This window comes from Oncorhynchus nerka, linkage group LG8 (genome assembly GCF_034236695.1).
Source record: "Oncorhynchus nerka isolate Pitt River linkage group LG8, Oner_Uvic_2.0, whole genome shotgun sequence".
Lineage (NCBI taxonomy): Eukaryota > Metazoa > Chordata > Actinopteri > Salmoniformes > Salmonidae > Oncorhynchus > Oncorhynchus nerka.
The window spans coordinates 9,263,331-9,283,936 of NC_088403.1; the positions used below are offsets into that span (position 1 = coordinate 9,263,331).

The 20,606-nt window shown below is 44.1% G+C and overlaps 1 protein-coding gene across 1 annotated transcript in view; it reads left to right on the plus strand.

Moving 5' to 3' along the window:
- The window catches only part of LOC115120070 (myelin regulatory factor-like protein), a 56,812-nt gene that overhangs the window by 18,839 nt on the left and 17,367 nt on the right, over positions 1–20,606 (plus strand). The window contains exons 7-17 of the mRNA XM_065021312.1: positions 979–1,055; positions 1,190–1,300; positions 2,020–2,110; positions 2,537–2,737; positions 2,881–3,099; positions 3,762–3,931; positions 6,111–6,174; positions 6,283–6,359; positions 10,279–10,350; positions 10,511–10,563; positions 15,578–15,751. Coding sequence (XP_064877384.1) covers positions 979–1,055; positions 1,190–1,300; positions 2,020–2,110; positions 2,537–2,737; positions 2,881–3,099; positions 3,762–3,931; positions 6,111–6,174; positions 6,283–6,359; positions 10,279–10,350; positions 10,511–10,563; positions 15,578–15,751 — 1,309 coding nt within the window. The remainder of the gene's footprint in view (positions 1–978; positions 1,056–1,189; positions 1,301–2,019; positions 2,111–2,536; positions 2,738–2,880; positions 3,100–3,761; positions 3,932–6,110; positions 6,175–6,282; positions 6,360–10,278; positions 10,351–10,510; positions 10,564–15,577; positions 15,752–20,606) is intronic.

Genomic DNA, 20,606 nt, shown 5'->3' on the forward strand with positions numbered 1-20,606 from the left:
ATCAACCCTGCTAGTTATCTATACTTTGACCGTTTGTTCTCACCAACCCTGCTAGTTATCTATACTATGACCGTTTGTTCTCCCCAACCCTGCTAGTTATCTATACTATGACCGTTTGTTCTCACCAACCCTGCTAGTTATCTATACTATGACCGTTTGTTCTCACCAACCCTGCTAGTTATCTATACTTTGACCGTTTGTTCTCCCCAACCCTGCTAGTTATCTATACTTTGACCGTTTGTTCTCCCCAACCCTGCTAGTTATCTATACTTTGACCGTTTGTTCTCACCAACCCTGCTAGTTATCTATACTTTGACCGTTTGTTCTCCCCAACCCTGCTAGTTATCTATACTTTGACCGTTTGTTCTCATCAACCCTGCTAGTTATCTATACTTGACCGTTTGTTCTCCCCAACCCTGCTAGTTATCTATACTTTGACCGTTTGTTCTCATCAACCCTGCTAGTTATCTATACTTTGACCGTTTGTTCTCCCCAACCCTGCTAGTTATCTATACTTTGACCGTTTGTTCTCCCCAACCCTGCTAGTTATCTATACTTTGACCGTTTGTTCTCCCCAACCCTGCTAGTTATCTATACTTTGACCGTTTGTTCTCATCAACCCTGCTAGTTATCTATACTTTGACCGTTTGTTCTCCCCAACCCTGCTAGTTATCTATACTTTGACCGTTTGTTCTCATCAACCCTGCTAGTTATCTATACTTTGACCGTTTGTTCTCATCATCCCTGCTAGTTATCTATACTTTGACCGTTTGTTCTCCCCAACCCTGCTAGTTATCTATACTTTGACCGTTTGTTCTCATCAACGCTGCTAGTTATCTATACTTTGACCGTTTGTTCTCATCAACCCTGCTAGTTATCTATACCTTGACTGTTTGTTCTCATCAACCCTGCTAGTTATCTATACTTTGATGATCAACCCTGCTAGTTATCTATACTATGACCGTTTGTTCTCTGCAGCTTGAGGCACAGACTCACAAAGTCACCATAGAGCAGTCCCAGCCGGATCGCAGCAAGAAACCATTCCTGCCAGTCAAGTGAGTGTCTGTGATTCAAGAGGTATACGGTGCAACACAACTGTGATTCAAGAGGTATACGGTGCGTAGCCAAAAAAGGGACGATTTGGATGGAATCTCTGGCCTAAATTTCTGAATAACATCTCGTCCCTCAGAGTGAGTCTACCAGGGGACAAGATCACTAGAGTTACTCTGGGAAGACTGCACTTCAGTGAGACCACTGCCAACAACATGAGGAAAAAGGGTAAACCCAACCCTGACCAGAGGTTGGTTAATGCTGTGTTAATGCTGTGTTACTGCTGTGTTACTGCTGTGTTACTGCTGTGTTACTGCTGTGTTACTGCCGTGTTACTGCCGTGTTACTGCCGTGTTACTGCCGTGTTACTGCTGTGTTACTGCTGTGTTACTGCCGTGTCACTGCCGTGTTACTGCCGTGTTACTGCTGTGTTACTGCCGTGTCACTGCTGTGTTACTGCTGTGTTACTGCCGTGTCACTGCCGTGTCACTGCTGTGTTACTGCTGTGTTACTGCCGTGTTACTGCTGTGTTACTGCTGTGTTACTGCTGTGTTACTGCCGTGTCACTGCTGTGTTACTGCTGTGTTACTGCTGTGTTACTGCCGTGTCACTGCTGTGTTACTGCTGTGTTATTGCTGTGTTATTGCTGTGTTACTGCCGTGTCACTGCCGTGTTACTGCCGTGTTACTGCCGTGTTACTGCTGTGTTACTGCCGTGTTACTGCTGTGTTACTGCTGTGTTATTGCTGTGTTATTGCTGTGTTACTGCCGTGTCACTGCTGTGTTACTGCCGTGTTACTGCTGTGTTACTGCTGTGTTACTGCTGTGTTACTGCCGTGTCACTGCCGTGTCACTGCCGTGTCATTCCCGTGTTATTGCCGTGTTATTGCCGTGTTATTGCCATGATACTAATATCGACATTAAAAGCAGTTTCAACATGTCGTTCCATGTGTCCTTGTGTTATGACCAGGTACTTCCTGATGGTGGTGGGTCTGTACGCCACAGTGAGGGAAGAGAGTTACCTGCTGATAGCGTTCATGTCAGAGAGGATCGTAGTCAGGGTCAGTACTGAACCAGAAGTACTAAAGCAGGGATCATCAACTGTTGAGCAGATTATTATTATTTTTCTCTCTGAAAACTTGGGGGGCCAAATGAGACCACCACGGGGGCCAAATTTGGTGCGGAGGACACCAGTTGGGGAACCCTGTACTAAAGTATTTAAAAGCATGAGACTCAAGCACTAAGTACTAAAGCATGAGACTCAAGCACTAAGTACTAAAGCATACTAAAGCATGAGACTCAAGCACTAAGTACTAAAGCATGAGACTCCTTGATAAAATTAAGATTAAATAAAGAATATATAAAAATTAAATCAAATGTAGTTCCTACCATGATTCCATTGGACAATTAGTTCTAGAATGCACCGTGATCTGAATGGAACCAACCGTAACCAGAACTCTAAACTCTTCCGTGTTCCTCCACTACAGGCGTCGAACCCGGGCCAGTTTGAGAACGACAGTGAGGTGTTGTGGCAGCGAGGACAGGCTCCGGACGCGGTGGTGTACCAGGGGAGGGTGGGCATCAACACAGACACCCCCGATGAAGCCCTGGTGGTCTGTGGCAACGCTAAGATCATGGGGCAGGTTATGCATCCCTCCGACCGCCGCGCAAAACACAACATACAAGAGGTAGGAAGCAGCACATGCTCTTATATAATAGCTATCAAATGAATGGTTTTGGTGTGAAGTAACAGGAAGGAACATAGAAAATGCCTTCACAGTGGCCCAGGGAATGATGACTTACCTGACGGGACAATACTTCAACTGTGTAGGTGGATTCAACAGAACAGTTGAAGAGAATATCTCAGATGAGGATTGTGGAGTATGACTACAAGCCTGAGTTCGCCTCAGAGATGGGGATCGATCACATACATGAAACGGGCGTCCTAGCCCAGGAGGTGAAGGAGCTGCTGCCCACTGCTGTCAAAGTGGTGGGGGACATCACCTGCAGCGACGGAGAGAGGATCCGCAACTTCCTCATGGTGGACAAAGTACGTGTCCGTCCGCATGAGATTTAAGGCCTGATAACATATGATCAGTGTGATAATCAGCATGAGGATTGCCAGGAGATCTGAGTTATGGTCCCACTTTGGGGCGGCAGGTAGCCTAGGTGGTTAGAGGCAGGGTAGCCTAGTGGTTAGAGGCAGGGTAGCCTAGTGTTTAGAGGCAGGGTAGCCTAGTGTTTAGAGGCAGGGTAGCCTAGTGGTTAGAGGCAGGGTAGCCTAGTGTTTAGAGGCAGGGCAGCCTAGTGGTTAGAGGCAGGGTAGCCTAGTGGTTAGAGGCAGGGCAGCCTAGTGGTTAGAGGCAGGGCAGCCTAGTGGTTAGAGGCAGGGTAGCCTAGTGGTTAGAGGCAGGGTAGCCTAGTGGTTAGAGGCAGGTAGCCTAGTGGTTAGAGGCAGGTAGCCTAGTAGTTAGAGCGGTGGGCCAGTAACCGAAAGGTTGCTGGATCGAATCCCCGAGCTGACAAGGTAAACATGTGTCTTTGTGCCCCTGAACAAGGCAGTTAACCCACTGTTCCCAGGTAGGCCGTCATTGTAAATAAGAATTCGTTCTTAACTGACTTGCCAAGTTAAATAAAGGTTCAATAAAAAAATAAAGTTTTACTTTGAAGAACAAAATACTGTACCATTTCTATGCTATTTGTCCCCCATAGGAGCAGATCTTCATGGAGAATGTAGGGGCTGTGAAGCAGCTGTGCAAGGTGACTGACAACCTGGAGAACAGGATTCAGGAGCTGGAGGGGTGGAACACACGGTCAGCCAAGCTAAAGGACATGGGCAGCCCTGCTAACAGCAGAAACCCTGCTAACAGCAGCACTACAGGGTAATGTCACAGTGCCACCAGGGGGTGCTATTTCTCTATGGCCTATTGCCTACAAGTTCTCTTTCAGTTTTCAAAATAATTTGGAGACACAGAGATTTTCACCCAACATAAAAACATTTGTTTTAGTACATTCAGCCAGTCGGTTTAGTCAGGTACTCAGGGACACTTTTCAGATCCCTGCTGTGTTTAAAAAAAAATCAATTTTATTTAACCTTTATATAACTAGGCAAGTCAGTTAAGAACAAATTCTTATTTACAATGACAGCCAACACCGGCCAAACCCGGACGACGCTGGGCCAATTGTGAGCCCCCCTATGGGACTCCCAATCACGGCCGGTTGTGATACAGACTGGTGTGTATGAGACGGTGGGGCTGTACTGAGGATGGTTGACCTCTGGATGTGTTGTGTGTCTGTCTTTATGACCAGGGTCACTCTCATGGGGACCATCAACACTTTCTCAGCTCAACCATAACAGCCCTACGGCTTCTGCATTATGCCTCCTGTACTGTCAAATATCTCCACTTTATTGTAGTTTAGGAATCTCTCCTTTTGGAGGGACTGAGTTTATACTTGTAATGGACTGGATGACTGAATGCTCAACGTTCTTTGGTTTCTAATACATTTTCAACTGTCATTATTTAACGTGTTGTGTTTCAACTGTCATTATTTAACGTGTTGTGTTTCAACTGTCATTATTTAACGTGCTGTGTTTCAACTGTCATTATTTAACATGTTTCAACTGTCATTATTTAACGTGCTGTGTTTCAACTGTCATTATTTAACGTGTTTCAACTGTCATTATTTAACGTGTTTCAACTGTCATTATTTAACGTGTTTCAACTGTCATTATTTAACGTGTTTCAACTGTCATTATTTAACGTGTTTCAACTGTCATTATTTAACGTGTTTCAACTGTCATTATTTAATGTGTTTCAACTGTCATTATTTAACGTGTTTCAACTGTCATTATTTAACGTGTTTCAACTGTCATTATTTAACGTGTTGTGTTTCAACTGTCATTATTTAACGTGTTTCAACTGTCATTATTTAACGTGTTTCAACTGTCATTATTTTACGTGCTGTGTTTCAACTGTCATTATTTAACATGTTTCAACTGTCATTATTTAACGTGTTGTGTTTCAACTGTCATTATTTAACGTGTTGTGTTTCAACTGTCATTATTTAACGTGTTGTGTTTCAACTGTCATTATTTAACGTGCTGTGTTTCAACTGTCATTATTTAACGTGTTGTGTTTCAACTGTCATTATTTAACGTGCTGTGTTTCAACTGTCATTATTTAACGTGTTTCAACTCATTATTTAACGTGTTTCAACTGTCATTATTTTACATGCTGTGTTTCAACTGTCATTATTTAACATGTTTCAACTGTCATTATTTAACATGTTTCAACTGTCATTATTTAACGTTCTGTGTTTCAACTGTCATTATTTAACGTCCTGTGTTTCAACTGTCATTATTTAACGTGCTGTGTTTCAACTGTCATTATTTAACATGCTGTGTTTCAACTGTCATTATTTAACGTGTTGTGTTTCAACTGTCATTATTTAACGTGCTGTGTTTCAACTGTCATTATTTAACGGGTTGTGTTTCAACTGTCATTATTTAACGTGTTGTGTTTCAACTGTCATTATTTAACGTGCTGTGTTTCAACTGTCATTATTTTAACTGTCATTATTTAACGTGTTTCAACTGTCATTATTTTACATGTTTCAACTGTCATTATTTAACGTGCTGTGTCAACTGTCATTATTTAACATGTTTCAACTGTCATTATTTAACGTGCTGTGTTTCAACTGTCATTATTTAACATGTTTCAACTGTCATTATTTAACGTGCTGTGTTTCAACTGTCATTATTTAACGTGCTGTGTTTTAACTGTCATTATTTACGTGCTGTGTTTCAACTGTCATTATTTTACGTGCTGTGTTTCAACTGTCATTATTTACGTGCTGTGTTTCAACTGTCATTATTTTACGTGCTGTGTTTCAACTGTCATTATTTTACGTGCTGTGTTTTAACTGTCATTATTTAACGTGCTGTGTTTCAATTGTCATTATTTTACGTGCTGTGTTTCAACTGTCATTATTTTACGTGCTGTGTTTCAACTGTCATTATTTTACGTGTTGTGTTGATGATATATGTGTTGTGTCACACAGAAAAATAAACAGACACAGCAGTGTTCCACCACCACAGAAGCCAACACCTCTCAAATCTGTCAAGGTGAGGTAGAACTGCAGAAAGACTGTATACTTGTATAAGAACAGGTGTACAGCAAGTCTGAATCAAACTAAACTAAAACCATTAATGTTCCTATTTATTCTCTTGTAGGCAAAGTTCCACCACTGCGTAAAACACAAGTTTGTGCAAGTCAGCATGATCATTCTGGTAGCAACAATGGCTTTCTGGTAAGACTTCCTGTTACAACTGAGGAGCAGATGTTCATGTGACTTTCATATTGAAACAAAAAGTATGACTGCTTTGTTAGAAAATACCTCTGGATATTGAAGCACTGCAATATACAGGTAACTGCCAAAGTAAAGGAAACATGAAGTGTCTTACTAGGGGGCGTTGGTCTCCACCAGCCAGAACAGCATCAATGCACCTGGACATAGAACTATGAAGTGTCTTACTAGGGGCGTTGGGTCTCCACCAGCCAGAACAGCATCAATGCACCTGGACATAGAACTATGAAGTGTCTTACTAGGGGCGTTGGGTCTCCACCAGCCAGAACAGCATCAATGCACCTGGACATAGAACTATGAAGTGTCTTACTAGGGGCGTTGGGTCTCCACCAGCCAGAACAGCATCAATGCACCTGGACATAGAACTATGAAGTGTCTTACTAGGGGCGTTGGGTCTCCACCAGCCAGAACAGCATCAATGCACCTGGACATAGAACTATGAAGTGTCTTACTAGGGCGTTGGGTCTCCACCAGCCAGAACAGCATCAATGCACCTGGACATAGAACTATGAAGTGTCTTACTAGGGGCGTTGGGTCTCCACCAGCCAGAACAGCATCAATGCACCTGGACATAGAACTATGAAGTGTCTGGAACCCTACTGGGGAATGTGACCCCATTACAGCATCAATGCACCTGGACATAGAACTATGAAGTGTCTTTAGGGGATGGTGGGTCTCCACCAGCCAGAACTACCATAATTGTTCAATTGGGTTAGAACTGGTGACAGAGTGTCTTACCAGGGCATATGATTTACATCAGTTTTCATGAACAGCATCAAACCATTCTGGACATAGAACTATGAAGGATCTGGGGCGTTGGGTCATCAACGGGGCACAGCATCAATGGTAACTGGTGACATAATGGCCCAAATAATGTCCCTAAGCATGGTAATATAAATAAATAACCCTTAAGCATGAATATAAATAATGCCCTGGACATGATAATATAAATAATAACCCTAAGGGCATGGTAATATAATATAAATAATAACCATCAAGCATGGTAATATAAATAAATAAGTGTCTTACATGATAATATAAATAATCCCCACCAGAACAGCATAATGCACCTGGACATGATAATATAATATAAATAATAACCCTTAAGGTCTCCATAATATAAATAATAACCCTTAAGCATGGTAATATAAATAATAACTTAAGCATGATAATATAAATAATAACCCTTAAGCATGATAAATATAAATAATAACCCTTAAGCATGATAATATAATATAAATAATAACCCATAAGCATGGAATATAATATAAATAATAACCCTAAGCATGATAATATAAATAAGAACCCTAAGCATGATAAACTATAATATAAATAATAACCCTATAATATAAATAATAACCCTTATAATATAAATAATAACATGGTAATATAATATAAATAATAACTTAAGTAATATAATATAAATAATAACCCTTAAGCATGGAATATAATATAAATAATAACCCTTAAGCATGGTAATATAATATAAATAAGAACCCATAATGCACCTGGAATAGAACTATAAAGTAATCCATTACTAGGTATGATAATATAAATAATAACCCTTAAGCATGATAATATAATATAAATAATAACCCTAAGCATGGTAATATAATATAAATAATAACCATCAAGCATGGAATATAATATAAATAATAACCCTTAAGCATGGTAATATAATATAAATAATAACCCTTAAGCATGGTAATATAAATAATAACCCTTAAGCATGATAATATAAATAATAACCCTTAAGCATGGAATATAAATAATAACCCTTACTATGGTAATATAATATAAATAATAACCCTTAAGCATGGTAATATAACTATAAATAATAACCCTTAAGGCATGATAATATAAATAATAACCCTTAAGCATGATAATATAAATAAATAAACCCTTAAGCATGATAATATAATATAAATAATAACCCTTAAGCATGGTAATATAATTAAATAATAACATTAAGCATGGTAATATAATATAAATAATAACCCTTAAGCATGATAATATAATATAAATAATAACCCAGAAGCATGGTATATGATTTAACCCTTTCATGCTAATATAATTCTAAATAACTAACCCCTGTGGATGGTAATATAATATAAATAATAACCCTTAAGCATAGTCATGGTAATATAAATAATAACCAAATAATGTCCCTAAGCATGGTAATATAAATAATAACCCTTAAGCATGGTAAAATAATATAAATAATAACCCTTAAGCATGATAATATAATATAAATAATAACCTTTAAGCATGATAATATAAATAATAACCCTTAAGCATGATAATATAATATAAATAATAACCCTTAAGCATGGTAATATAATATAAATAATAACCCTTAAGCATGATAATATAAATAATAACCCTTAAGCATGATAATATAAATAATAACCCTTAAGCATGATAATATAAATAATAACCCTTAAGCATGATAATATAATATAAATAATAACCCTTAAGCATGGTAATATAATATAAATAATAACCCTTAAGCATGGTAATATAAATAATAACCCTTAAGCATGGTAAAATAAATAATAACCCTTAAGCATGGTAATATAATATAAATAATAACCCTTAAGCATGGTAATATAATATAAATAATAACCCTTAAGCATGATAATATAATATAAATAATAACCCTTAAGCATGGTAATATAATATAAATAATAACCCTTAAGCATGGTAATATAATATAAATAATAACCCTTAAGCATGGTAATATAATATAAATAATAACCCTTAAGCATGATAATATAAATAATAACCCTTAAGCATGGTAATATAAATAATAACCCTTAAGCATGATAATATAATATAAATAATAACCCTTAAGCATGGTAATATAATATAGATAATAACCATTAAGCATGGTAATATAATATAAATAATAACCCTTAAGCATGGTAATATAAATAATAACCCCTAAGCATGGTAATATAAATAATAACCCTTAAGCATGGTAATATAATATAAATAATAACCCTTAAGCATGGTAATATAATATAAATAATAACCCTTAAGCATGGTAATATAATATAGATAATAACCATTAAGCATGGTAATATAATATAAATAATAACCCTTAAGCATGATAATATAAATAATAACCCTTAAGCATGATAATATAAATAATAACCCTTAAGCATGGTAATATAATATAAATAATAACCCTTAAGCATGGTAATATAAATAATAACCCTTAAGCATGGTAATATAATATAAATAATAACCCCTAAGCATGGTAATATAAATAATAACCCTTAAGCATGGTAATATAAATAATAACCCTTAAGCATGGTAATATAATATAAATAATAACCCTTAAGCATGGTAATATAATATAAATAACCCATGATAATATAAATAATAACCCTTAAGCATGGTAATATAATATAAATAATAACCCTTAAGCAGGCCAGGATGTTAATTGCTTAATTAACTCAGGAACCACACCTGTGTGGAAGCGACTGCTTTCAATATACTTTGTATCCCTCATTTACTCAAGTGTTTCCGTTATTTTGGCAGTTACCTCTACCTGAATATAACATAATATTGAATGCGTAAAGCTTTATCTATTCTGATAACTGTATCAGAGAAATGAAAATGTGAGAAAAGTTGACTATCAGATCAGATGGGACATGACTGTATAAAAGCGTTGGAGAGTTTAGAATATAGAAGTTTACTATTCCTTTTCATAAATCGACTCTTGAAGTTTTTTTGTTGTTGATGATCCTGCATTGTAAGTCCCCTGGTCTGGGCCTGACAATGTTTGTTTTTTTCCTTATGTAATGTTTATGAACGTGTTATGAAGTGTTATGACATCCCTATGTCTCTTCCACAGTTCTATTGCCATCACAGCTCTCTACATGCTGACTCTGAGAGACGACGCCGGCATGCTGCTTCCTGGAAACACGTAAGATACACCACTGATCTGGCTTCACCAACTACAGTTGCCAAGAATACGGTGCCAAGAATACTACTGAGACTCAAACTTTATCATCTGTGCCAAATGCTATCCAGAATGGAATGTGAAATTCATTTCAAAGGTCATATGGTGTTTTTTTTATTTGCAGCAACGAGACTACTGTGCATCCTCTTTACACCACAACAGTCAGGACTACCTCAGGTAAACAACCTCTCTACACCACAACAGTCAGTACTACCTCAGGTAAACAACCTCTCTACACCACAACAGTCAGTACTACCTCAGGTAAACAACAGTCAGTACTACCTCAGGTAAACAACCTCTCTACACCACAACAGTCAGTACTACCTCAGGTAAACAACCTCTCTACACCACAACAGTCAGTACTACCTCAGGTAAACAACCTCTCTACACCACAACAGTCAGTACTACCTCAACCTCTCTACACCACAACAGTCAGTACTACCTCAGGTAAACAACCTCTCTACACCACAACAGTCAGTACTACCTCAGGTTAACAACCTCTCTACACCACAACAGTCAGGACTATCTCAGGTAAACAACCTCTCTACACCACAACAGTCAGTACTACCTCAGGTAAACAACCTCTCTACACCACAACAGTCAGTACTACCTCAGGTAAACAACCTCTCTACACCACAACAGTCAGTACTACCTCAGGTAAACAACCTCTCTACACCACAACAGTCAGTACTACCTCAGGTTAACAACCTCTCTACACCACAACAGTCAGGACTACCTCAGGTAAACAACCTCTCTACACCACAACAGTCAGGACTACCTCAGGTAAACAACCTCTCTACACCACAACAGTCAGTACTACCTCAGGTAAACAACCTCTCAACCTACACCACAACAGTCAGTACTACCTCAGGTAAACAACCTCTCTACACCACAACAGTCAGTACTACCTCAGGTAAACAACCTCTCTACACCACAACAGTCAGTACTACCTCAGGTAAACAACCTCTCTACACCACAACAGTCAGTACTACCTCAGGTAAACAACCTCTCTACACCACAACAGTCAGTCAGGTAAACTACCTCAGGTAAACAACCTCTCTACACCACAACAGTCAGGACTACCTTAGGTAAACAACAGTCAGTACTACCTTAGGTAAACAACCTCTCTACACCACAACAGTCAGATCTACCTCAGGTAAACAACAGTCAGTACTACCTCAGGTAAACAACCTCTCTACACCACAACAGTCAGGACTACCTCAGGTAAACAACCTCTCTACACCACAACAGTCAGGACTACCTCAGGTAAACAACCTCTCTACACCACAACAGTCAGGACTACCTCAGGTAAACAACCTCTCTACACCACAACAGTCAGTACTACCTCAGGTAAACAACCTCTCTACACCACAACAGTCAGTACTACCTCAGGTAAACAACCTCTCTACACCACAACAGTCAGGACTACCTCAGGTAAACAACCTCTCTACACCACAACAGTCAGTACTACCTCAGGTAAACAACCTCTCTACACCACAACAGTCAGTACTACCTCAGGTAAACAACCTCTCTACACCACAACAGTCAGTACTACCTTAGGTAAACAACCTCTCTACACCACAACAGTCAGTACTACCTCAGGTAAACAACCTCTCTACACCACAACAGTCAGGACTACCTCAGGTAAACAACCTCTCTACACTACAACAGTCAGTACTACCTCAGGTAAACAACCTCTCTACACCACAACAGTCAGTACTACCTCAGGTAAACAACTTCTCTACACCACAACAGTCAGGACTACCTTAGGTAAACAACAGTCAGGACTACCTCAGGTAAACAACCTCTCTACACCACAACATTCAGGACTACCTCAGGTAAACAACCTCTCTACACCACAACAGTCAGTACTACCTCAGGTTAACAACCTCTCTACACCACAACAGTCAGTACTACCTTAGGTAAACAACCTCTCTACACCACAACAGTCAGTACTACCTCAGGTAAACAACCTCTCTACACCACAACAGTCAGGACTACCTCAGGTAAACAACCTCTCTACACTACAACAGTCAGTACTACCTCAGGTAAACAACCTCTCTACACCACAACAGTCAGTACTACCTCAGGTAAACAACTTCTCTACACCACAACAGTCAGGACTACCTTAGGTAAACAACAGTCAGGACTACCTCAGGTAAACAACCTCTCTACACCACAACAGTCAGGACTACCTCAGGTAAACAACCTCTCTACACCACAACAGTCAGTACTACCTCAGGTTAACAACCTCTCTACACCACAACAGTCAGTACTACCTCAGGTAAACAACCTCTCTACACCACAACAGTCAGTACTACCTCAGGTAAACAAACTCTCTACACCACAACAGTCAGTACTACCTCAGGTAAACAAACTCTCTACACCACAACAGTCAGTACTACCTCAGGTAAACAACCTCTCTACACCACAACAGTCAGGACTACCTCAGGTAAACAACCTCTCTACACCACAACAGTCAGTACTACCTCAGGTAAACAACCTCTCTACACCACAACAGTCAGTACTACCTCAGGTAAACAACCTCTCTACACCACAACAGTCAGTACTACCTCAGGTAAACAACCTCTCTACACCACAACAGTCAGTACTACCTCAGGTAAACAACCTCTCTACACCACAACAGTCAGTACTACCTCAGGTAAACAACCTCTCTACACCACAACAGTCAGTACTACCTCAGGTAAACAACCTCTCTACACCACAACAGTCAGTACTACCTCAGGTAAACAACCTCTCTACACCACAACAGTCAGTACTACCTCAGGTAAACAACCTCTCTACACCACAACAGTCAGTACCTCAGGTAAACAACCTCTCTACACCACAACAGTCAGTACTACCTCAGGTAAACAACCTCTCTACACCACAACAGTCAGTACTACCTCAGGTAAACAACCTCTCTACACCACAACAGTCAGTACTACCTCAGGTAAACAACCTCTCTACACCACAACAGTCAGGACTACCTTAGGTAAACAACAGTCAGTACTACCTCAGATAAACAACCTCTCTACACCACAACAGTCAGGACTACCTCAGGTAAACAACCTCTCTACACCACAACAGTCAGGACTACCTCAGGTAAACAACCTCTCTACACCACAACAGTCAGGACTACCTTAGGTAAACAACCTCTCTACCCCACAACAGTCAGTACTACCTTAGGTAAACAACCTCTCTACACCACAACAGTCAGTACTACCTCAGGTAAACAACCTCTCTACACCACAACAGTCAGTACTACCTCAGGTAAACAACCTCTCTACACCACAACAGTCAGTACTACCTCAGGTAAACAACAGTCAGTACTACCTCAGGTAAACAACCTCTCTACACCACAACAGTCAGGACTACCTCAGGTAAACAACAGTCAGTACTACCTCAGGTAAACAACCTCTCTACACCACAACAGTCAGGACTACCTTAGGTAAACAACCCATAAATGCTCTTTATATAGTTCTACTTTCATCACAGTAACGTTGTGGTGTCTCATCGTAGTAACGTTGTGGTGTCTCATCGTAGTAACGTTGTGGTGTCTCATCGTAGTAACGTTGTGGTGTCTCATCGTAGTAACGTTGTGATGTCTCATCGTAGTAACGTTGTGGTGTCTCATCGTAGTAACGTTGTGGCGTCTCATCGTAGTAACGTTGTGGTGTCTCATCGTAGTAACGTTGTGACGTCTCATCGTAGTAACGTTGTGGTGTCTCATCGTAGTAACGTTGTGGTGTCTCATCGTAGTAACGTTGTGATGTCTCATCGTAGTAACGTTGTGGTGTCTCATCGTGGTAATGTGATGTCTCATCGTGGTAATGTGATGTCTCATCGTGGTAACGTTGTGGCGTCTCATCGTAGTAACGTTGTGGCGTCTCATCGTAGTAACGTTGTGGCGTCTCATCGTAGTAACGTTGTGGCGTCTCATCGTAGTAACGTTGTGGCGTCTCATCGTAGTAACGTTGTGATGTCTCATCGTAGTAACGTTGTGATGTCTCATCGTATCTCGCCATTGTGATGTCTCATCGTAACGTTGTGGTCTCATCGTTGTGGTGTCTCAGTAACGTTGTGATGATGTCTCATCGTAGTAACGTCTCATCGTAGTAACGTTGTGATGTCTCATCGTAGTAACGTTGTGACGTCTCATCGTAGGTAACGTTGTGATGTCTCATCGTAGTAACGTTGTGACGTCTCATCGTAGTAACGTTGTGACGTCTCATCGTAGTAACGGTTGTGATGTCTCATCGTGTAACGTTGTGACGTCTCATCGTAGTAACGTTGTGGTGTCTCATCGTAGTAACGTTGTGGTGTCTCATCGTAGTAACGTTGTGATGTCTCATCGTAGTAACGTGTGACGTCTCATCGTAGTAACGTTGTGACGTCTCATCGTAGTAACGTTGTGACGTCTCATCGTAGTAACGTTGTGGTGTCTCATCGTAGTAACGTTGTGACGTCTCATCGTAGTAACGTTGTGGTGTCTCATCGTAGTAACGTTGTGATGTCTCATCGTAGTAACGTTGTGGTGTCTCATCGTAGTGACGTTGTGGTGTCTCATCGTAGTAACGTTGTGGTGTCTCATCGTAGTAACGTTGTGGTGTCTCATCGTAGTGACGTTGTGGTGTCTCATCGTACGTTGTGGTGTCATGTGTCTCATCGTTGTTGTGGTGTCTCATCGTAATTGTGGCGTCTCATCGTGAACGTTGTGGTGTCTCATCGTAGTGACGTTGTGGTGTCTCATCATCGTGTTTGTTTGTTTGTTGTGGTGTCTCATCGTAAACCCAACAAGGCCGTTGTGGTGTCTCATCGTAGTGACGTTGTGGTGTCTCATCGTAGTGACGTTGTGGTGTCTCATCGTAGTGACGTTGTGGTGTCTCATCGTGAGTGACGTTGTGGTGTCTCATCGTAGTAACGTTGTGGTGTCTCATCGTAGTGACGTTGTGGTGTCTCATCGTAGTGACGTTGTGGTGTCTCATCGTGGTGACGTTGTGGTGTCTCATCGTGGTAACGTTGTGGTGTCTCATCGTAGTAACGTTGTGACGTCTCATCGTAGTAACGTTGTGGCGTCTCATTCAATTCTATTGTACAAAGAGGTGGTAAAAGTGTTGCTGTCTGTCATGAGTCCTTTATGTGGAAATTGACGTTTGTTTGTTTGTTTGTTTGTTTGTTTGTTTATTAGTAAACCCAACAACCACCCTTGTCCCGTGGACCCCTGATGTGGACTTCTGTAGCCTGATCTACTGTGAAGAAGTGTTCTGCTGTCCCACTACAGCCTCCATGGATAATACCAGCACCATCTCTCCTGCCCTCCTCTCCTCCCCTGTATCTCCCACTACCTGGCCCTCTATAGCAGGTGAGCTGTCTACTCCCTGTATACCCCACTACCTGGCCCTCTCTAGCAGGTGAGCTGTCTACTCCCTGTATACCCCACTACCTGGCCCTCTCTAGCAGGTGAGCTGTCTACTCCCTGTATACCCCACTACCTGGCCCTCTCTAGCAGGTGAGCTGTCTACTCCTGTATCCCCACTACCTGGCCCTCTCTAGCAGGTGAGCTGTCTACTCCCCTGTATACCCCACTACCTGGCCCTCTCTAGCAGGTGAGCTGTCTACTCCTGTATCTCCCACTACCTGGCCCTCTCTAACAGGTGAGCTGTCTACATCTACCACTACCTGGCCCTCTCTAGCAGGTGAGCTGTCTACTCCCTGTATACCCCACTACCTGGCCCTCTCTAGCAGGTGAGCTGTCTACTCCTGTATCTCCCACTACCTGGCCCTCTCTAGCAGGTGAGCTGTCTACTCCTGTATCCCCACTACCTGGCCCTCTCTAGCAGGTGAGCTGTCTACTCCCTGTATACCCCACTACCTGGCCCTCTCTAGCAGGTGAGCTGTCTACTCCCTGTATACCCCACTACCTGGCCCTCTCTAGCAGGTGAGCTGTCTACTCCCTGTATCTCCCACTACCTGGCCCTCTCTAGCAGGTGAGCTGTCTACTCCCTGTATACCCCACTACCTGGCCCTCTCTAGCAGGTGAGCTGTCTACTCCCTGTATCCCCACTACCTTGACCCTCTCTAGCAGGTGAGCTGTCTACTCCCTGTATACCCCACTACCTGGCCCTCTCTAGCAGGTGAGCTGTCTACTCCCTGTATACCCCACTACCTGGCCCTCTCTAGCAGGTGAGCTGTCTACTCCTGTATCTCCCACTACCTGGCCCTCTCTAGCTGGTGAGCTGTCTACTCCCTGTATCTCCCACTACCTGGCCCTCTCTAGCAGGTGAGCTGTCTACTCCTGTATACCCCACTACCTGGCCCTCTCTAGCAGGTGAGCTGTCTACTCCCTGTATACCCCACTACCTGGCCCTCTCTAGCAGGTGAGCTGTCTACTCCTGTATACCCCACTACCTGGCCCTCTCTAGCAGGTGAGCTGTCTACTCCCTGTATACCCCACTACCTGGCCCTCTCTAGCAGGTGAGCTGTCTACTCCCTGTATACCCCACTACCTGGCCCTCTCTAGCAGGTGAGCTGTCTACTCCCTGTATACCCCACTACCTGGCCCTCTCTAACAGGTGAGCTGTCTACTCCCTGTATCTACCACTACCTGGCCCTCTCTAGCAGGTGAGCTGTCTACTCCCTGTATACCCCACTACCTGGCCCTCTCTAACAGGTGAGCTGTCTACTCCCTGTATACCCCACTACCTGGCCCTCTCTAGCAGGTGAGCTGTCTACTCCTGTATCTACCACTACCTGGCCCTCTCTAGCAGGTGAGCTGTCTACTCCTGTATACCCCACTACCTGGCCCTCTCTAGCAGGTGAGCTGTCTACTCCTGTATCCCCACTACCTGGCCCTCTCTAGCAGGTGAGCTGTCTACTCCTGTATACCCCACTACCTGGCCCTCTCTAGCAGGTGAGCTGTCTACTCCTGTATACCCCACTACCTGGCCCTCTCTAGCAGGTGAGCTGTCTACTCCTGTATCCCCACTACCTGGCCCTCTCTAGCAGGTGAGCTGTCTACTCCCTGTATACCCCACTACCTGGCCCTCTCTAGCAGGTGAGCTGTCTACTCCCTGTATACCCCACTACCTGGCCCTCTCTAGCAGGTGAGCTGTCTACTCCCTGTATCCCCACTACCTGGCCCTCTCTAGCAGGTGAGCTGTCTACTCCCTGTATCTACCCCCTGGCCCTCTCTACTACCTGGCCCTCTCTAGCAGGTGAGCTGTCTACTCCCTGTATCTACCACTACCTGGCCCTCTCTAGCAGGTGAGCTGTCTACTCCTGTATCCCCACTACCTGGCCCTCTCTAGCAGGTGAGCTGTCTACTCCTGTATACCCCACTACCTGGCCCTCTCTAGCAGGTGAGCTGTCTACTCCCTGTATCTACCACTACCTGGCCCTCTCTAGCAGGTGAGCTGTCTACTCCTGTATCCCCACTACCTGGCCCTCTCTAGCAGGTGAGCTGTCTACTCCTGTATCCCCACTACCTGGCCCTCTCTAGCAGGTGAGCTGTCTACTCCCTGTATACCCCACTACCTGGCCCTCTCTAGCAGGTGAGCTGTCTACTCCTGTATACCCCACTACCTGGCCCTCTCTAGCAGGTGAGCTGTCTACTCCCTGTATCCCCACTACCTGGCCCTCTCTAGCAGGTGAGCTGTCTACTCCCTGTATCTACCCCACTACCTGGCCCTCTCTAGCAGGTGAGCTGTCTACTCCTGTATGCCCCACTACCTGGCCCTCTCTATGAGCTGTCTACTCCTGTATACCCCACTACCTGGCCCTCTCTAGCAGGTGAGCTGTCTACTCCCTGTATCCCCACTACCTGGCCCTCTCTAGCAGGTGAGCTGTCTACTCCCTGTATACCCCACTACCTGGCCCTCTCTAGCAGGTGAGCTGTCTACTCCTGTATACCCCACTACCTGGCCCTCTCTAGCAGGTGAGCTGTCTACTCCCTGTATACCCCACTACCTGGCCCTCTCTAGCAGGTGAGCTGTCTACTCCTGTATCCCCACTACCTGGCCCTCTCTAGCAGGTGAGCTGTCTACTCCTGTATCTGTATCCACTACCTGGCCCTCTCTAGCAGGTGAGCTGTCTACTCCCTGTATACCCCACTACCTGGCCCTCTCTAGCAGGTGAGCTGTCTACTCCCTGTATACCCCACTACCTGGCCCTCTCTAGCAGGTGAGCTGTCTACTCCCTGTATACCCCACTACCTGGCCCTCTCTAGCAGGTGAGCTGTCTACTCCCTGTATCCCCACTACCTGGCCCTCTCTAGCAGGTGAGCTGTCTACTCCTGTATACCCCACTACCTGGCCCTCTCTAGCAGGTGAGCTGTCTACTCCCTGTATACCCCACTACCTGGCCCTCTCTAGCAGGTGAGCTGTCTACTCCTGTATACCTGGCCCTCTCTAGCAGGTGAGCTGTCTACTCCCTGTATCCCCACTACCTGGCCCTCTCTAGCAGGTGAGCTGTCTACTCCCTGTATCTCCCCACTACCTGTATACCCCACTCTCTAGCAGGTGAGCTGTCTACTCCCTGTATACCCCACTACCTGGCCCTCTCTAGCAGGTGAGCTGTCTACTCCCTGTATACCCCACTACCTGGCCCTCTCTAGCAGGTGAGCTGTCTACTCCTGTATACTCCCACTACCTGGCCCTCTCTAGCAGGTGAGCTGTCTACTCCTGTATACCCCACTACCTGGCCCTCTCTAGCAGGTGAGCTGTCTACTCCCTGTATACCCCACTACCTGGCCCTCTCTAGCAGGTGAGCTGTCTACTCCCTGTATCCCCACTGTGGCCCTCTCTAGCAGGTGAGCTGTCTACTACCTGGCCCTCTCTAGCAGGTGAGCTGTCTACTCCTGTATACCCCACTACCTGGCCCTCTCTAGCAGGTGAGCTGTCTACTCCCTGTATACCCCACTACCCCCTCTCTCTACTACCTGGCCCTCTCTAGCAGGTGAGCTGTCTATACCCCACTACCTGGCCCTCTCTAGTGATGTCTACTCCCTGTATCACTACCTGGCCCTCTCTAGCAGGTGAGCTGTCTACTCCCTGTATACCCCACTACCTGGCCCTCTCTAGCAGGTGAGCTGTCTACTCCTGTATCCCCACTACCTGGCCCTCTCTAGCAGGTGAGCTGTCTACTCCCTGTATCTACCACTACCTGGCCCTCTCTAGCAGGTGAGCTGTCTACTCCTGTATCTACCCACTACCTGGCCCTCTCTAGCAGGTGAGCTGTCTACTCCTGTATCTACCACTACCTGGCCCTCTCTAGCAGGTGAGGTGAGCTGTCTACTCCCTGTATACCCCACTACCTGGCCCTCTCTAGCAGGTGAGCTGTCTACTCCCTGTATACCCCACTACCTGGCCCTCTCTAGCAGGTGAGCTGTCTACTCCCTGTATACTCCCTGTATGGCCCCACTACCTGGCCCTCCTCTAGCAGGTGAGCTGTCTACTCCCTGTATACCCCACTACCTGGCCCTCTCTAGCAGGTGAGCTGTCTACTCCTGTATACCCCACTACCTGGCCCTCTCTAGCAGGTGAGCTGTCTACTCCCTGTATACCCCACTACCTGGCCCTCTCTAGCAGGTGAGCTGTCTACTCCCTGTATACCCCACTACCTGGCCCTCTCTACAGGTGAGCTGTCTACTCCTGTATACCCCACTACCTGGCCCTCTCTAGCAGGTGAGCTGTCTACTCCCTGTATACCCCACTACCTGGCCCTCTCTAGCAGGTGAGCTGTCTACTCCTGTATACCCCACTACCTGGCCCTCTCTAGCAGGTGAGCTGTCTACTCCCTGTATACCCCACTACCTGGCCCTCTCTAGCAGGTGAGCTGTCTACTCCTGTATACCCCACTACCTGGCCCTCTCTAGCAGGTGAGCTGTCTACTCCTGTATCTCCCACTACCTGGCCCTCTCTAGCAGGTGAGCTGTCTACTCCCTGTATACCCCACTACCTGGCCCTCTCTAGCAGGTGAGCTGTCTACTCCTGTATACCCCACTACCTGGCCCTCTCTAGCAGGTGAGCTGTCTACTCCTGTATCTGGCCCTATGAGCTGTCTACTCCCCCCACTACCTGGCCCTCTCTAGCAGGTGAGCTGTCTACTCCCTGTATACCCCACTACCTGGCCCTCTCTAGCAGGTGAGCTGTCTACTCCCTGTATACCCCACTACCTGGCCCTCTCTAGCAGGTGAGCTGTCTACTCCTGTATACCCCACT